The 17,366-nt window shown below is 51.1% G+C and overlaps 2 protein-coding genes across 3 annotated transcripts in view; one reads left to right on the top strand and one right to left on the bottom strand.

Annotated features, from left to right (window-relative positions):
* CSMD2 (CUB and Sushi multiple domains 2) overlaps positions 1-17,366 on the bottom strand; it is a 665,093-nt gene that overhangs the window by 353,136 nt on the left and 294,591 nt on the right. The window lies entirely within an intron of this gene.
* Positions 11,925-12,659, top strand: HMGB4 (high mobility group box 4). The gene has a single exon (XM_029230814.1). It carries the CDS (start codon positions 12,066-12,068, stop codon positions 12,630-12,632), a length of 567 nt encoding a protein of 188 aa, XP_029086647.1. The 5' UTR covers positions 11,925-12,065; the 3' UTR covers positions 12,633-12,659.

The raw sequence follows: 17,366 nt of genomic DNA, 5'->3' as shown, positions 1-17,366 counted from the left end.
CATTCCTTCGCTCCCGTGGCCAACTGTGGCCACATGGTCTTTACCGCACGACCGCGTCGTTCCTCACCTGCGCCACAGAGACAGCCTGCTGATCTGCCCTCGGCCTCCATCCATCTTCCATACTCTGCGCGGGCATTTGCTCAAGTCATTGCCTTGCTGGAAACCCAGCAGCAAAGGACCACTGGCTCCAGGATAAAGTCTAAGCTTTTTCATGTCTTCCCTGTCCAGTGACACCCACTTTGAGCTCCAGGCACTTTCATGTCTCCACGCCTTTGCATATGCTATTCCCTCTGCCTGGAATGCCTTTTCCTGCCGCCCGACCTGGCTACCTGGGAAAATATCACTGATTCCATGAACCTAACAAAATGCCTCCTTTCCTCCACCTGTCCCTCTCCCTGCCCCTGTGGGAGGAGCAGTGCCCTCCATGTGTCCACTCTGCACCTTGGACATGCCCCACGGCATGTCATCTTTTGACCTGATGACCACCTCCCTGACTCGAAGGCCAGCTCCATACACGCGGGGACAGAATTTTCTTTGTCTCTGTGTGTCCAGCAACAGCACAGTGCCTGGCACACAGAACAAATCAGTTCCATAGAACCGGGCTTGGCAAACCACAGTGTGCTGTCTCTTTTGTCAGTAAAGTTTCACTGGGTCACCACCAGTGCTCATTCATTTACATATTGTCTGCTTTTAGGTTACAAAGGCGGAGCTGAGTAGTTGTGACAGTAACTATAACCTGCAAAGCTGAAAATCTTTACCTTCCCCTTTACAGACGCCAAACGTAGAAGCCTTTCCCATGATGCAGTCGGTTGGTAAAAAATAATTTCTAAGTGCGGAATGATAAAAGAATACACTCATAGCTTAAACACTTCATTATAATGTAAAAACACTTGGAGGGACATGTTTTTTTTTTTTTTTGGCCAGTCCATGTAACTCAGGAGCAAGGTCTTTCCTTTGACCATGGGTTTCTTCTCTGCATTGTCTATCTTGCGTAAACTCCACCGATAATGCATCGCTCACCATTTCCAATTCCGCCACAGCTCCTCCAGTCAACAGGTGACTATGGAGCACCTGCGATGTGCCAAGCATTGTGCTAGGCACTGGGGATGCAGCAGTGGGCAAGACAGACCTGGCCCCCGCCCAGAGGGAAACAGCTCAGTGGCATGCCATTCTCTCACTCACTCGCACCTAATATTTAGGAAGCAATTCTTTTCAGAGCATCTCCTTCATGGAACCATGTCAAAGCATTCAATTTAGTTTCCAGACATGCAACTATGCTTCCTTTCACACTCATATTTCATCAGTTTATGTGATGTTTAATAAGTCACATAATTATAATAACAAGTATGACTGGTATTGAGAGAGTTGGCAATGAACCCATCTGATTCTCAGAAAGTGCAAGGCTCAGCTGGTGGGAGCACGGAGTGCACAGGCATTGGGGGTGGAGGAAGGAGACAGCCCGCAGGCAGCCAGCACTGAGGGCCACAGGGCCTCGGGCAGGAGGATCCATCAAGCCTGGGAGTGCCAGCTACCCCAGGGAGCTGCGTGGGGGGAGATGGTTAAAGCACTTTTATGACACATGCTTTGTGAATGAATGAATGAATGAATGAATGAATGAGCGAACATGCAAATGACAGTGTCTTGCTTTCAACAGTGGGGCATCTTTTCTAATGCTATCCCCTTTGAGATCAGAAGAGTGGGAAACAGCCAGTCTTAACATCATATTTGAGAATTTCAGAGGCTTTCCAGGTCTGCTGCCTGGCTCTGCACAAATCCCAGCTCCAGCATTACGGACACATGGTCAGTCAAGGTGTGTTCTGAATGTTTCTGAAGATCAAGAACTCACCTCCCAGCCAAACTCTCCCTGTCCACTTTGACCCACCCCACCCTTCTTCTAGCGACTTCCTTTTCATCCATCCTGTGTCGTCTCACAGCCACTGGCTCCCGGAAGCCAGGTGGGCTTCTCCCTGGTACCTCCTTTTCTCTTGCAAAGAGTCCTTACACTTGGTCCATCCCAGTGCTTGTCTCATCACGCATCGTGCAGGGATGTGCTTCCCCACCAAACCGCGAGCTCCCTGAAGACCGGAGCTGTTCCTTTCTTGTTTGGTTCTTCCCTCAGTACCTTGTGAGTGTCTGACACATGGGAAACGCTCGAGAAATACTGCTCACGGGAAGAAGGAACACTGAAATAAATGAACGGATGAATGAGGTCTTGCGGGAGGAAGCAGAGGGCATACGTGGGGAGAGCAGAGGAAAAGGCAGGTGAGCAGGGAGGCCTGGGGACAGCGGGGGGGGGGGCTCGGAGGCCACAGGGGGTTCCATCCTGGTCTCCCGTGAAGACGTGCAGCCCCAGCCCCTTGGGCCCTCAGCCCTCACTCTGTTCCCCATGTTCTGGGCAGCTGCTGGCACCTTCTGGGGAAACTCTTCTCATGGTGACGTGGCCTCAGTGCAGCAACGGTGGAGTCTGATAATCAACGTGGGCAAATGTTCCCTCTGTCCCAGAAGCAACTCAATAAACTCAACAAATTATCATCGTTCTTCCCTGCTCGGCTAATTGTGAGCTCCAGGGAACCCACACAAACTACATCAGGTACATGCTTGTCCTCCAGACGCACTGCTCCCTGGAGGGCGTGTGTGTGAGCCCGGGAGGGCTGGGGGACAGAGCTCCTGGCTGTGTTTGCTGTCGGGATGAGAGTGTTATCACGATGTCCTGGGGCTGTGAGTTGGGGGAAACACAGTGGGAAGGTCTGGGGAGTGGCTTAGGGCGTTGGTTCCTTCCATTCCCAGCTCAGCTACTCACCGGGCAGGGCTGCTGTGTGAGGGGTGTCCTGCCTCTGTGGAGAGACTGTGCCCATGATGCTAAAGTGAATGGGGTTGGGTCTGGAGATGGGCACTGGTGCTGGGGGCCAAGCTCTGAGCAGGGGGCTTGTGGTGGTTTCCCCACAGCCTTTCAGGGGATGCCCAACTCTCTCTTCTTCTGTCTCCAGGTCTAACTATCAGGCAGTTCTACTCTTTTCTGAGTGCTAGAAGCCTCTGAAGATCAGTCTCCCTCCCTCAACACACAGCTCTGGGAAGGGGCAGCCTCGTGACACTAGGCCACAGCTGAATGGAGTGGGGTGGCCATGTGACCCAAGCTGGGCCAATCAGCTAACGGGACCGTGCATGCACAGTGACTGACAGAAGGCCTCACAGGCCTAGCTCTCCCACAGGAGATTTGGGAAAAGGGTGTCCCAGCATCATGTCTCCCACCTCTGTTCCTGCCCCCCACCCCATCACTCGTCCTCCTCCAGGTCCCGCTCCAGTCTGACTGGGACAGAATCTAAGAGCAGTCTGGGTCCTGACCAGCTGCTGGGCCCTCAGCTGGCCGTTCCCTGCCCCCAGCCCGAGTCTCTGTTGCCATAGATTAGACCTGAGATCCAGCCTGCAGACCTGATGGTCCCCATGCCTGAAGATGTCAAAGCCTACCCCCACCAGGCTTCACCCAGGAACAGGGTGCTGGCCTTAGAAGTCTCGTGACCAAGGTGTGCTCACACGCCACTTGGACCCTCTTCCCTTACTGGCTCAGGTCTCTGTCTAGGTGGAGACACCACCTGTCTGGTTCATCACCTGTCTTGTTCTCCTACAGAGGCAATAGGTTTAAGAAGGTCAGGGTTAAAGGCCAGGTCTCTAAAATCAGACAGGCCTGTATTTGAATCTGGGCTTGACTGTTACCTAGTTGTGAAATGTGGGCATGTACTACGAATTCTCTGAGCCTCGGTTTCTTCATCTGTGCAATGGGATTCTGTGCTCTTGCATATAATGCATCCAGGACTGTGCCTGATACATTAGGTATCTCACAGATGTAAACTATTTTACTTCCTTGCTTAGGTCTGAGAAGAGAGGAGATGGGATCTTATCAGTGCCTTGAACCCTAGCCTCCAGAGAACACAGGGATTAAGGAGACCCCAGAATAGTGTGGCCTCATTTCCCTGGGGAAATAAGGATGCCTGCATCCACTCTGGTGAGAGCACAGTGCAGGGGTGAAAGGGCAGGGCACTCTGTGGCACCCAGCACAGCCAGTACACTTGGCAGCCACCTTCCTTCCCGCCCTCAGGCAGCCCCAGCCTGGCCTCCACCGGCTCGTGCTTACTCAACCTTGCCCAGTTTCCGCCTGTCACTGTAACAGGAATCGGAGAAGGGACCTGCCCCCATTCCAGGGAGGGTGGCAATGTATGCCTTGCAGAGGCCTCTGGGGATTAAATCTGGATAATACTTCTTATCCAGAGGAAATGTTTGCAGATGGCTTATTGAGGAGCCTCCCACGCCAGCCTTTGCCTGCCACTCCACTGCCATTCTGAGTTTGAGCATCCTCAACGTTCCCCCTCCCCCTCCAGGAGGCAGCTAGCCAGCCCCGCCTGACGGTTCAGCAGCTCTGAAGCCCTGGCTGAGGAAGTGAACCTCCCAGGCGGCTGGAGAATGGATGGGTTAAACCGTCTCAGGGATCGGGGTTGCTAAGGCCAGTGAGGAAGCTATCGTACAGTCAGATGGAGCCGGATTCCCATCCTGCCTCCACACCCATGGGCTCTGTGACCTGGGGACGCTGCTTCCCCTCTCTGAGCCTCTCTTGCCCCAGTGTGCATCTCATAGTGTGACTATGATGATTCAAGGTGCTGCAGGGATGCTCATAAACTCCTGCTGAGGCTTTAAGACACAGCAGCCATCATTCCTGGTCATGTCATAGCTCCGTGCAGCAAGGGAAACTCGTGGGCAAAGGATCTAACATTTACTGAATCCAAAGCAGTTTGGGGCGGAGATTAAGCACATGGGCCCTGGAAGGCACCTGTCTAGGTTCAAGTCTCGGCTCTACGCTTCCCAGCTGTCCAACTTTGGGCAGGTAACTGGCCTGCTTTGCACCTCGGTCTCCCCATGTATTTAATATGGATAACAACAGCACGCACCTCATAGAACTCTACGAGGTTTACGCGAGATAGTGGGTTTACAAGCTCTGAGTACAGGGCTTGGCACATAGCAAGTGCTCAAGAAGCATTCGCTGTTATGGAGGGCCCACCACGTGCCAGTGCTGTCTGTACGCTACCTGAACAACACACCAGAGACCCAGCCGTTAGCATGGTGGAGCCAACACAAGCAGAGGGGAGAGGAGAGAGACAGGAAGGAAGACTTGGAAATGGGGGAGGGGAGAGTTCCTGTCTTATATCACTCACCCCCAGCACATCTAAGTTAACGTCTTATATTTGTGGTTTCAAGTGGCGGAAATCCTGACTAAATCGGCGTGGAGTAGAGAAGAAATTATCTGCTGCCATAGTCACAATGTAGCTGGCCCCAGGGATGACTAGACCCAGGGACTCAGATGCCGCAGGCCCCTGTCTCGGGGTCCGTCTGTGCTGTGCTCTGTCTCTGGCTTCATCCTCGCTACTGCAGACGGTGCTGCTAGAGGTGCTGCTAGAGGCTCCCTGATTCACTCTCCCAGCTTCACCTCCAGAGAGAGAACGAAGAGCTCTTCGCTTGGGTTCAATTAGGAAAAGCTCGCTGGGAGTCTCTGATTAATCTAGCTGGGGCTGTGTCCACACTGGGGCCGAGGGCATGGGCCCCTACTAGAGCTCCATGACTGGTTTTGGGGACAGTTCTCCCACAGAAGGAATGGGCTCGAAAGAAGGGAGGGGTGCCAGGCAGATAAAAGATGTTCACTGTGGTTGAAAGAGGCAGGGGTTTGGACAGAAAGATCAGGGGCCACTCTTCCTAGTCTGTGGTGTCAGGGAGGGGCTTTGTCAAGGCCCGTGAGGGGTACCCACAGCTGCCTGTGGGGGTTATCTCCTCAGAGGTGGTCTTGTTCTAGGTCTCATCCTCTCCCCCTCTGCCAAAGGTAAACCTGCCAAAGGTAAACACGTATGCCTGGTCCCCTGCACGCTGACCCCATTCTTACACCTGATCATCTATCCCATTTCCTGTCCACCTGTTCACTAGCCCACTGGGCTAGGTGCTGACCCCGCACTTGGCTTTGGCTAGCCTCTGCCCATGAGAGTGGACCCAGGCTCTGTGTGTACCTGCCTAGGGGTTCAGTGGGCCATCCGGGTCAGTCTACATGCTGAACTCGGGGCATCTTATGACCTGGGAATAACTTCACCAGATGCATCTGGAATCAGGATCAACCCAGATGGGAAAAGTCTCCCCAGAACCCAGTAAGTGTTGAGATTTAGACACCTTCTCTCTTTCCACCTGCTCTCCTCCTGCAGTATTTGGCTTTGTTCCTTGCCAGCTTCCCCTTCTCCTTGGCCCCAAGGAAGTTCCTAGACGCTCAGTAGAGGTTAAACACATAGACTTTGGAGTCAAACCAACCTGAGTTTGAGGCCTGGCTCTGCCACTCATTGCGGTGAAATGAGAACAGTTGCAAAGACAGTACAGAAATTTCCTGTATACCCCTCCCCCAGCTTCCCCTAATACTAGCATCTTACATGACCATGGTCCATGTATCAAAACTAAGAAATCAACATCGGTACTGTACCATTAGCTCAATGGAAGACTTTATTCACATTTCCCCAGTTTTTCTGCTAACGTTCCCAGTTTTTGTTCCAGGATCCAATCCAGCGTTTCTCATCTGCCCTGGACAAATTAATCTCTCTCTCTCTAGGCTTCTGGAGGTGATCTACCTAAAGCATTATCATCATTTGTATTAAACTATCATGGTCACATCTGATTGAGTAACATTTCTTGGCATGAGGTCCATGCCAAAGAGCCTAAGCCTGCTTATGACCATCTTCCCCACCGGTCTGGCTTCCAGGAAATTTCAGATGCCTCCTACCACCACCAATCCTGAGACGTATCCATCCCTCAAACATTGCGTATCGATGGCCATTAAAGCAGCAGCCGCAATGCTCCAGCAACTCAGCTACTGGTTGAAATGTGTGTATGTGTGTGCGCGAGCACACGTGTGCATATGAGTGATGAGTGAGTGAATGAACTGAAAGTATAAAAGAGTGAATTAACTGGTAAGCCAGTGACCGCATCAGTGACTTAATGAGCCAGCGAGAGAGTGAAGTGTGTAAAATTGACTAGGTCATGCTCCCTACCCCCTCAAGTAATCCGTTAAGCGGTGGCATACATTTCTCATCGTTGTTAACACAAGCAGGGGTTAAGAACTGCACAGGAATAGTTACAGACCACCAGCTGGATACTGTGTTCATTTCTTATTGCTGCTTTCACAAATGACTGCAAATGTAGTGGCTTAAAGCAACACAGATTAATTATCTGACAGTTCTGAAGGCCAGAAGTCCAAAATGGGTGTCACTGCGCCAAGGTCAAGGTGTCTGTGGGGCTGCACTCTCTCTGGTGGCTCTAGGGGTGAATCCGTTGGCTTGTCTTTCCCGGCTTCTAGTGGTTACCTTCCTTTCTCGGCCTGTGGTCTCTTTCTGTATCTTCAAAGCCAACCGTGTCGCATCTTCAAATCTCTCTCTGACTCTGACCCTCTGCATCTGTCATCATATCTCCATCTCTAACTCTGAAACTCCTGCCTTTCTCTGATATGGACCCATGTGATTACATCAGCCCCACTCGGACAGTCCAGGATAATCTTCCCAACCCCAAATCTTTAACATAATCATATCTGCGAAGTTCCTTTTGCCACGTAAGGTAACATATTCATGGGCTTTGGGGCCTAGGATGTGGACATCTTCATGGAGCCATTATTCTACCTGCCACAGATGCGTTGCTCCGAGGGCAAGTGCAGCACTGATTCCCACTCTAAAGGAGAAAGGGCAGCAGGGGGATGGAGAGAGAGCATCACGGCATTTATCACGTGCCCCTGCCACGTACTTCTTCTCCTCATGTCGTTGCTGTTATGGCCTGGGATTTAAAAAATTTCCCCAGATTTGATGCTTGCACCCAAACTTGAGAAACACTGTGATAGATGATATGCCAGGAGCCTATGTTGCTACAATTGAGGGTAAAATTTGTCCTAGGATTTCTGGAGAAGGATTAAGAGTGGGGTGCCTCAACCCTGGGTGCACATTCCCATCAGCTGGGGAGATTAAAAAAAACTTATTTTGAAATGAGCATGGAATTGCAAAGACAGTATAGAAAATTCCTGTATACCCCTCCCCTAGCTTCCCTTAATATTAGCATCTTACATAACCATGATCCATGTAGCAAAACTAAGAAACCACACTGGTACATTAATATTGGCTCAATGGAAGACTTTATCGCATCTCCCCAGGTTTCCCACTAGGGCCCCTTTTTGCTCCAGGATCCAGTCCAGCATTTCTCTTGCATGGGGGCATCATGTCTACAGAGTCTCCTCCAGTCTGTCGGCTTCTCAGGCTTTCCTTGTTTTCTCAAGACCTTGAGACTTTTGTACTGGTCAAGTATTTTGTAGACTGACCTTTAATTTGGGTTGGTCTAATATTTTCTCACGATTAGACCAGGGTTATGGATTTGGGGGAAGAATACCACTGGGTGAGACGCTCTTATTATCGCATCATCGAAGGGGGTGTGTGATATCAGCAGGGCCTATTACTGATAGTCTTTGCTTTGATTCCTTGGTTACAGTGGTATCTGCCCCCTTCCTCCACTATAATGATGTCGCTTGTCCAGTTGGTGTTATCGCTGCCGAGAAAGAGGCTCTCACCACCTCCGAGGTGTGTGTGGGGGGTCCATCCCAAGCTGCCTAAACAGTGTTTTCCAAATCCACCCATGGATTGTGACCCATTTGCAGGTCATAAGCTCAGACCGTGGGGTGCATTTTAAAGAAAAAAATAAAGTAGAGGAGACTATAACAGCATAGAATGGAGAAGAAAAGAGTACGTCACACACATAGTAGGTATAGTTTCGTAAAACTTCGGTTTCTGAAAACTTTATGTGCTCAGAGACCTTATCTTTACAATGGGGATAAAAGTAGCATGCCCCGACTCGCGCCCCACACACAGGGTTGTCACGAAGATTAGATGAGCTGATATGGGTGAAGTGCTTAGAACACAGGCACACATTAGGCATTGTATAAATTATTATTATGAAGTGTGCATGTGTATAAATGGGTCACGGTGTAAAATACATTTCTTATTGTAGACTGCAATCCAAAAGTTTGCAAATACTGAACTCACATCTCTAGACTGGGGTGGGCAGGCTTACGAGCCCCAACCCAACGCCTGTGTTTGTGAAGTTTTACTGGTGCACAGCCACTCGTTCGTTTACGTGTTGTCTTTTGAGCTACGATGGCAGAGCCGAGAACTTGCAACAGAAAATGCACGGCCCACAAAGCCTGCACTATTTACTACCTGGACCTCCAGAGCAGCACCCCTGCCTGCAGGTCATCTCATGGTACAAAGGACATTAGACACTTCTTCCTAAGCCACGTGGCCTTGTCCTGCCACCGCCCGGCAGGCACACTGGCCCCTGCAGGCCCCTCTGGGCTGTGTGACTGCCCAGCACTGAGGCCTCCAGAAGCTCGATACCCTTCTACTTTGGATGGATGCCCACACTTGCTTTATCTATCCACCTCCGCTGTTCACGCTGGAAGGTTAGAAACACAGCACACTGGTCAGGGGCCCAGCGGGAAACAGATGGCCACTCACATTAGAATAATTTGAGGAGTGTTTAACAAAGAGGCTATTTACACAGGGATGGGCAAGGTGCTGGAAAGCCACAAGGGAGAGCTGAATCCTCAGAGGCTAGTAAAGGTGGAGCTCTTACCACCCTCAGCAGGGGGGACAAGGAGAGGGAACCTGGAAGGAGAGTCATTTCGAGAGGATGCCTTAAGAGGAGATGGGGCTTTCAGTCTGGGGCTGGGGAGCCAGTTACAGGCAATCCCACGGGGAGGGAGCCAGAGAGTAACTGCCTTGACCTCACCTCCCTCCCTCCCTCCCTGATGTCCTGCTGGGGTCCCCATTGGTCAAACTGAAGTGGAAGCTGGAGGGCATAGGAGCCACTGATGTGGTCCATATGGGTCAGCTTCCCAGGACAGGGAGCGTGCTGGGGAAGGATGGAAAGGAGCAAACCTCAGATGCCAGCGCACACAGCATCGATTTAGAAAGTCTGGTGTATTTACTTCTCCTGCAGCTCCACTAGACAAAGGGGCGCCCTGCTTCACCCCGCCAAGTTGGGAATGTGGCCCCAACACCGAAGGACTGTCATAGGTTTCACCTTAACTGTCTTCTGTTCCTAGATCTGCTAGGCTCCGGGTGGCTGTCGTGGAGCTAATGTTCCTGGACCGTAGCATCCTGAGAGGGGCAGAAGGTTGGGCACAGAGGAGCTGCTGGGTGTTTTGTGAGTCTGAGCTGAAGCTGATTATCACGTCTGGATGTTACGCAAGTTCTTCCTCACAACCCGGCCTTCTAGCTCAGGAAGGAGCTGTGTCTCATTCATCTTGGCAGCCCAGCTCAAGTCCAACAGACAGACGAGCCAACCTTTGGCCACCGTGGGACAAAGAACCCGAGCGGCAAAAAGCTCCCTAGGCTGAGAAGTGTCCCCAGATTAAACTGTTCCCACTGGCCAGACCTCTCTGCCCCCACCGCTGGCCCGGACTCCCTGAGCTGGCATCTGGTATCTCACGGGCTCCCCAGTCCGGCCACAGAGCTACAGCATGTCACCGGGAGGGTCTTTCCTGGCCCGTGGAACACTGATTCCACATCACTGATTTCATAGACGAAACATCATAGGCTTACAGGAAGGAAGGGACTGGCTTGGGTAAGCCCAGCCGCCTCGTGGCGAGCTGGGACTAGAATTCAGGATTGGAGACTCTAGTCAATATCCATCTTTCTTTTATGTAAGATGGAAGGTGAAATCGGTTGTGGAGCCTTGGGAATGGCCTCGGCCAAAATTCAAAATGTGGTCTAGCCTCAGGCAAGTTTCAGTGTCAGGCTCAGCTCAGCTGCTGAGGTCATGCACCCCGACCCTAGGCCCCCCAGGCAGCTGTTCTGTACCGGTGGGATGAACAGAGGCTCCAGTCAGGCAAATCGGTTCAAATCCAGACCCAACCTGTTAGCGGCTGTTTTACCTTAAACAGGTTAATTTTATGTTAATGAGACGCAGTGTTCCAGTCCTGTAAACCTGGCTCTGTCATCAACCACTGAGTGGTATCAACTCCATGACCAGGTAAGCAAGTACTTTGCAATGTCCAAAGGTCAATAAATGACACTTTTCTTCTCTTTTCCCTCCAGCTGGAAGACTGACGGAATATTTGCAACTTTTTTCTCAAAAAGCCAGAGGCCGACTAGTTTGAGTGTAGCTGCTAGAGCTCTGTGCTCTAGCCCCAAGAAACGGGGACCCCTGGGATAAAGGCAGGGGGGCCTCCTGATAGGCCAAGGACTCTGCCTCATTTTCATGGACTCAGGCGTAATTAGTAAAATCTTAAGGTTCTCCTCCCGTCTTCCCTAGCCTCCACCCCACCCCCAGTTTCCTCAGAGAAATGAAGAGTTCAGACGTATAGGCCAAGTGCTTGGGTTTTAAATTAGACGACTTTGTCCTGACAGGAACCGAGTCACAGCTGCCATACCTGATTATTTTTAGAGTTACTACTAAACTCTTTGTACAGGATGAGCTGCCACTGTTCAAGGCAAACAGAAAGACTTCACATTTTATCATGACAGCTCTGGAGCCATCCACCTCCTCGTGTTCATTATTTCCAACCTGTCTTTGGAAGGGATGAGGCGGCATCTTGACAATCGTACGGCGGGGGAAGGCAGACCCCGTGGCTTGTTACTACATCCGAGGGATGGAAAGCTCCCCAACTGAGCAAAGCCCACTCCCTCCAGGAAACCAAGGAGAAACATTCCGGGGGTGCGGGTACCGCTCCAGAGCCTTCTCTGCATGAACCATTATCTTTCACGAGAAGCAAAATGTGACCACCAAGTAGCCAACCAGTAAGAGCACGTGTGGCCTGGAGTGGCCAGCTTGTGAGTGATGTCACAATGCCCTCTGACCCAACAATGCCACCACCACTGAAAAGGCGGACCCCTGCCTGTAGCTCTTACAGAGAGAAACATTCACCACCAGCAGAGCACCTTCTAATTGCTCCTGGAGTGTGGCAGACAAAAGTCTCTGCCGTCTGAGTTACTAGATCCAGAAAATAAAATGACCTTATGAACATGGGAAGAGAAGTCCAGCTAAGGCCCAAGGCAAACGTCTCTTCTTACATCCACTTTTTGCTGGATTACAGAAACAAGTTCATGGAGCAGAAGCCAAACACCCACCTTGGCTTTAAAGAGTTCTCTAGAAAGTGTTCGGAAAAATGGAGGTCTATCTCAAAGCACGAAAAGGCCAAATATGAAGCCCTGGCTAAGCTCGACAAAGCCCGATACCAGGAAGAGATGATGAATTACCCTGGCAGGAAGAAGACGAAGAGAAAGCGGGACCCCCACGCACCCAGACGACCTCCATCGTCCTTCCTACTCTTCTGCCAAGACCACTACGCCCAGCTCAAGTGGGAGAATCCAAACTGGTCAGTAGTGCAGGTGGCAAAGGCCTCGGGGAAGATGTGGTCAGCAATGACAGCCTACGACAAGCAGCCCTATGAACAAAGGGCAGCTTTCCTGAGAGCTAAGTACCAAGAGGAACTGGGCATCTACCGTAATGCCAGGAAGAAGAGCCTCCAAAGGTCGGCTAAGAACCGGCGCAGAGGGCTCAAAGAAACTGTCAGACACAACTGATGGATCCAATTAGAAATAAAATGCTGTTCTCCGGTACTGCCTGTCCCTGGTCTCTTGTGTAGCGTTAGGGGGGCCACTGCTACCGCTTTGGGCAACAAGTGAGTGGCATGGTGGAGCTGAGATCAGGGTTTGGAAACTGATCCCAGGAGGGGCTGGCTTTGGGACAAGAGTCTGAAGAGTGTGTGGTCCGTACTTACCGGGCTTGGCTTGGGCAGGCAGGGTGGGGTGGGAATCTCCAGGTGTAAAGAAGCTAGGAGTCCTGGGGGTGGGAGCATCCTGGTCCCAAGTGGCTCTCCAGGGTGGAGGACCCTACTCAGAGTGAAGTGAGCAAACGCCAGCCCTGCCACCCTCCTCACCAGGAGGGCAAAAGGCCTGGAGTCCAGGTCAAGCTCCCAATTCAGGCCCCAGCAGAGGCTGGGAAACGAGTTGAGGTGGGCCTTAGGGGACTCAGTGTCTCCAGGGATTCCAGAACTGGTCCTCCAGCGAGGCTTAGATACTATTAGTGGGTCAGGATGAGACTCCAGTGGTGGTCCCTAGTCTAGTCACTAGGATGAAGCATGGGGCTGATTTTACAAAAAGAAGCATCTGACTCTGCCCCAAGTACTATAACTTGGAGAGAACCCTTTTCTTGACATTTTGGTGAGCATCTCTCGGTCATTTTTCTGTGGACGTAAGCACAACACAGAGTGGACATTTGCTGCCTGTATGACCACCGCGGCATCCATTCCTTTTCTCCTGCTCACAGCACACCGACTCCATCCTGACCAAGGCTGGATCAGATGGAATCCCCCTGGCTACAGTGATTGGCTCAGTGACGGTCATGTGACCCAAGTTGGTCCAATCAGAGTAGATCTCAGAACTTGCGTAAGGAATCCTAGGGGAGGATGCAGCCCTGGGGGCTGTTGACAGCCATTTGCCTCATTCTCAGGCCAAAATGTTAGTCCCTTTGGCATCCTGGACTTTTCATTGAAGATAAGCCCACACGTTTTGGATTTTGTCTAAGATAGTTTGAGTTCGGTTTTCTGTCACTTAAAATGAGTCAAAACTTGTCATTTGATACAAATGGGATTGTTCCATCTACTATGACTGTATTTTTCAGGCAATAATACACTGTGGGCAACGTTTCATACCAATCTAGATTGATATGGAATATTCTGAAATGGCCCTTGACTTCTGATATCAAAGAGACTGGGCCCAAATGCAAAATTTTTTGGTCACCAGGTTCTGCATGCAAAAGACTTCCTTAATTCCAGCTCTAAACCCCTATTCCCTGAGGGATCTGCATCTCTGTAGCCTGCTGTTGTTTCAAATTTTACTTTTGGAACAAAAATAAAAATACGTAGTTTTGAATAGCCTTTTAGAACTGGGTCAGCCTTTAGGGGGTGAGAGGTAATAGAGTGGAGTGATTTAGAAATTCAGGGTCTGGAACCAAGGCCATTTACGAAGGGCTCCCACGCACCAAGCGCTGTGCTGGGTACCAGGAGGCCCAATGCGGTCTACTGTTAGGTTCCTGCCCTGACGAGAGGGATGGACACGGGCATGAACCACAGCCCTACAAGGCCTGAGGAGAGTGTAGACTGCACAAAGAGCTGGGGGCGAGAGCGAGTACCACCTACCAAGGCAACTGCTAAAGTCTTCATGGAGGAAGCAGCTTTACGCTCCTCGGCAACCTTGTACTCATGCTGGCCGGATTCCTGTTCCCCCCTCTCCCATTCCCCACAGGTGCTGTTCCAACTTGTCTCTGCTTCCCCTCCAGCCCAACCTCCAATCTCTCAGGAGACACCCTCATTTCCTGCTTCATTGAGAATACAGAGATGATCAAATAAAGCACTTCTCAACGTGTCATCCACAGCCATCTTCCCTCCTGGTCTCACGCCTCATAGCCAGAACCCTCTCACTATCCTCTTCCCCACCAACCTCGGGCCCTTGCTCCTCCCGTAAAGATGCTGACCCTCCAGCCTGTAAGCTTGCTGTCCTGACACAAGTGGTTCTGATCACTGGCAGGACCTTGGGCAAGTAAGTTCTCCTTCCTCTGTCTCAGGTTTCTCATCTGTGCAAAGGGGATGATGCCTGCCCCTCAGGTTGTTTCAGTGATTAAATGATGTAACACACGCAAAAGCATTTGGCACGGTCCTTAGCACATAAAAGGTACTGTGGTTGACCCTCTAGGGCGGCTGTCCTATGATTTCCCCCTCCTGGTGTTCATACCTTGGTACGACCCCCCTCCCATTAAATGTGGGCAGAATCTGTGACTTCCCTTGTTTTTTTTCCTTTCTCGGCCGCGCCACGCGGCATGCGGGATCTTAGTTCCCCGACCAGGGGTCGAACCTGCGCCCCCTGTAGTGGAAGCATGGAGTCTTAACCACTGGACCGCCAGGGAAGTTCCCCCTGTGACTTGCCTTTAACCAACAGAATAGGGCAGGGGAGATGGGACGTGATTTCCTCTGTGATTCCACCATGGTATATAAAACTCTATCTTGCTGGTGGATTTGCTCTATAGAGATTCTTCCTGCTGGCTTGATGAAGTAAGTGGCCAAGCTGGGAAAGCCCACGTGGCAAGGAACTGTGGGGAATCTCTAGGAGTTGAAGGTGCCTCGGACCAACAGCCAGGAAAAAACCAAAGCTCTCAGTCCTACAAACACAAGAAACTGAGTGCTGCAGCGACCACGTGAGCGGGGGAGGGGAGCGCATCCTTCCCCAGCTGAGCCTCCACATGAGAACTCAGCCCTGGTTGACACCTCGACTGCGGCCTTGTGAGACCGCAAGTGGGGGACCCAGCTAAGCTGTTACCGGATCCGGACCCAGAGAAATGAGGAGATAGTGAACACGTGTTGTTTTACGCCAACAAGTTTGCGGTAATGGGCTACACAGCAATAGATAACCAATACAGTACTCAGTAAATGCCGGCTTCCTTGCCATCTTAAAATAAACCATCTTTAACTTTCTTTCTCCCTCCAGCCTCTACCCCACCTGTTTAATTTCTTTTCCTTTGCTACCAACCTCTGGAAGGTGGCGGACGCCCCCCAGTGCTAATTAGATCCTGACTTGTACTCTGCAGTGGTTCCAGGGAGGCTGTCTTGTTTCCAGCCTGGCTCTTGGTGGGCAGCGGCTGTGTGTTACATGACAGTCCCCTCTGGGAAGAGGGCCCCCACACAGCTGGACCCCAGCCCTCATGCCACTCTTTTCTGGTTTCCTCTGTGATTAATTACGTGGATGTGGGTGGCTAAGTCAGAGTTTTAACAACAGTTTGCAGCGCCCCCGCTGAAAACTAACTCTATTAACAGTCCTTTATGAAAAAGCCGACAGGAGGTTGTGAATCTGCTGGCTTCTAATGACTGTAATGTAATGACAGTGAAGGGGGAAGGAGGGGAGGAGGAGAAGTAGGGGGAGCCTGGGTCTAAGATAATGGGCGAGAGGAAAAGCAGGCAGAAAACCTGGTGCGGTACCAGCATTCCACGCAGACCCACTCGGCTGGGCTCAGGGGCCCCTGCCCTGGGGTAGAAGGAGGCTGAGTCTTTGGGCCCATGGCTGTCTTAATGCCTGAATCACTCCACTCTGACCCTTCTCTCCCAGAGCCTTTTCCTGTGTTCATTTATTCAGCAAATATTCATGTCAATCTTAAGCCTGCAACGTACCAGAAACTGTTCTACTACCAGGGAGGCAGCGAGGCCCCTGATCTCTTATAAATAAACAAGTCAACAAATAAACACACCAGGTCATTTTTTGATAGTGTCAAGTGCTCTGAAGAAAATAAACCGGGCTAATGAGATAAACAATGACAAGTGGGGTTGAGGGAGCTTTAAATGGGTGGTCAGAGAAGATGACATTTGGGTTTTGATTTAAAGGACGAGAAGGAGCCAGGCCTGCCAAGGCCTTAGGGGAGAGTTGTTCAAGTAGAAGGACAGCAAGTGCAAAGATCCTGAGGCAGGAGTGAGCTTGGCATATTAGACAGAGGGAGGCTAGAATGACTGGAGGGGTGAGTGAGTGGCTGAGATGCAGTTGGAGAGGACAGGCCTTGGCAAGGAGTTTATTTTGAAACCTAAGGGCTATGGGAGCCAAAGAGGCTTTTCTGCAGGGGATCCATGTGCTTCCATTTCCACTTCTGGTTAATGGTCATTCTAGCGTCTTCAAAGACTACCAAGGCCAATAAGGGGATGCTAGCGCCTCCCAGGTCTGCAAGAGAAAGAGGCAAGGCTAGCGAATACCAAATCCATGACCTTCTTCCCTTTTGGAGGGGAGATAATCAGGAACCTCCACTCGGTCCTCCTGGGAGCAGCTGTAAGCTAAAAATCAAATGTGGAAGCTGTGAAACGTCTCTCCCTGTGATTTGTTTTCCCAGAGATGGGGGGAAGGACAGGCACGGGTGGCAAAATATTCCAGGAGCACACTGCTTCCCAGGCCTTAGATTTCCATGTGGAGCAGCTCCCACTAGACCAGTGGTTCTCAACTTTGAGGCTGCATTAGAATCACCTCAGACCTTATTAAGATACAGAATGCTGGGCCCCACCCCTGGAGTTTGATTCAATTCTTCTGGGAGTTGGGCCTAATTTGCATTAGGATAATAATTTGCATTTCTAAAAGTTCCCAGGTGGTACTGATGCTGCTGGTCCCAGGACCACAGAGGAGCTCTTTCTCCTCGAGCAGCCCTGGCATTTACTCTGAAGAGGAGGCATCACTGATCTGCCTAGTGAGCTGAGAGAGAGGAAGCGCTGGCCTGCTCTTCCCTCCCCCCCC

Source organism: Monodon monoceros, unplaced genomic scaffold (assembly GCF_005190385.1).
Source record: "Monodon monoceros isolate NGI ecotype Baffin Bay Population unplaced genomic scaffold, NGI_Narwhal_1 Super_Scaffold_18, whole genome shotgun sequence".
NCBI lineage: Eukaryota > Metazoa > Chordata > Mammalia > Artiodactyla > Monodontidae > Monodon > Monodon monoceros.
The sequence above is the reverse complement of the archived record's forward strand: the minus strand, read 5'-3'. Positions and strand labels throughout refer to the sequence as shown.

Coding starts and splice junctions, on each gene's coding strand:
- HMGB4 (XM_029230814.1), top strand. CDS start 12,066: ATGAACATGGGAAGAGAAGTCCAGCTAAGGCCCAAGGCAAACGTCTCT.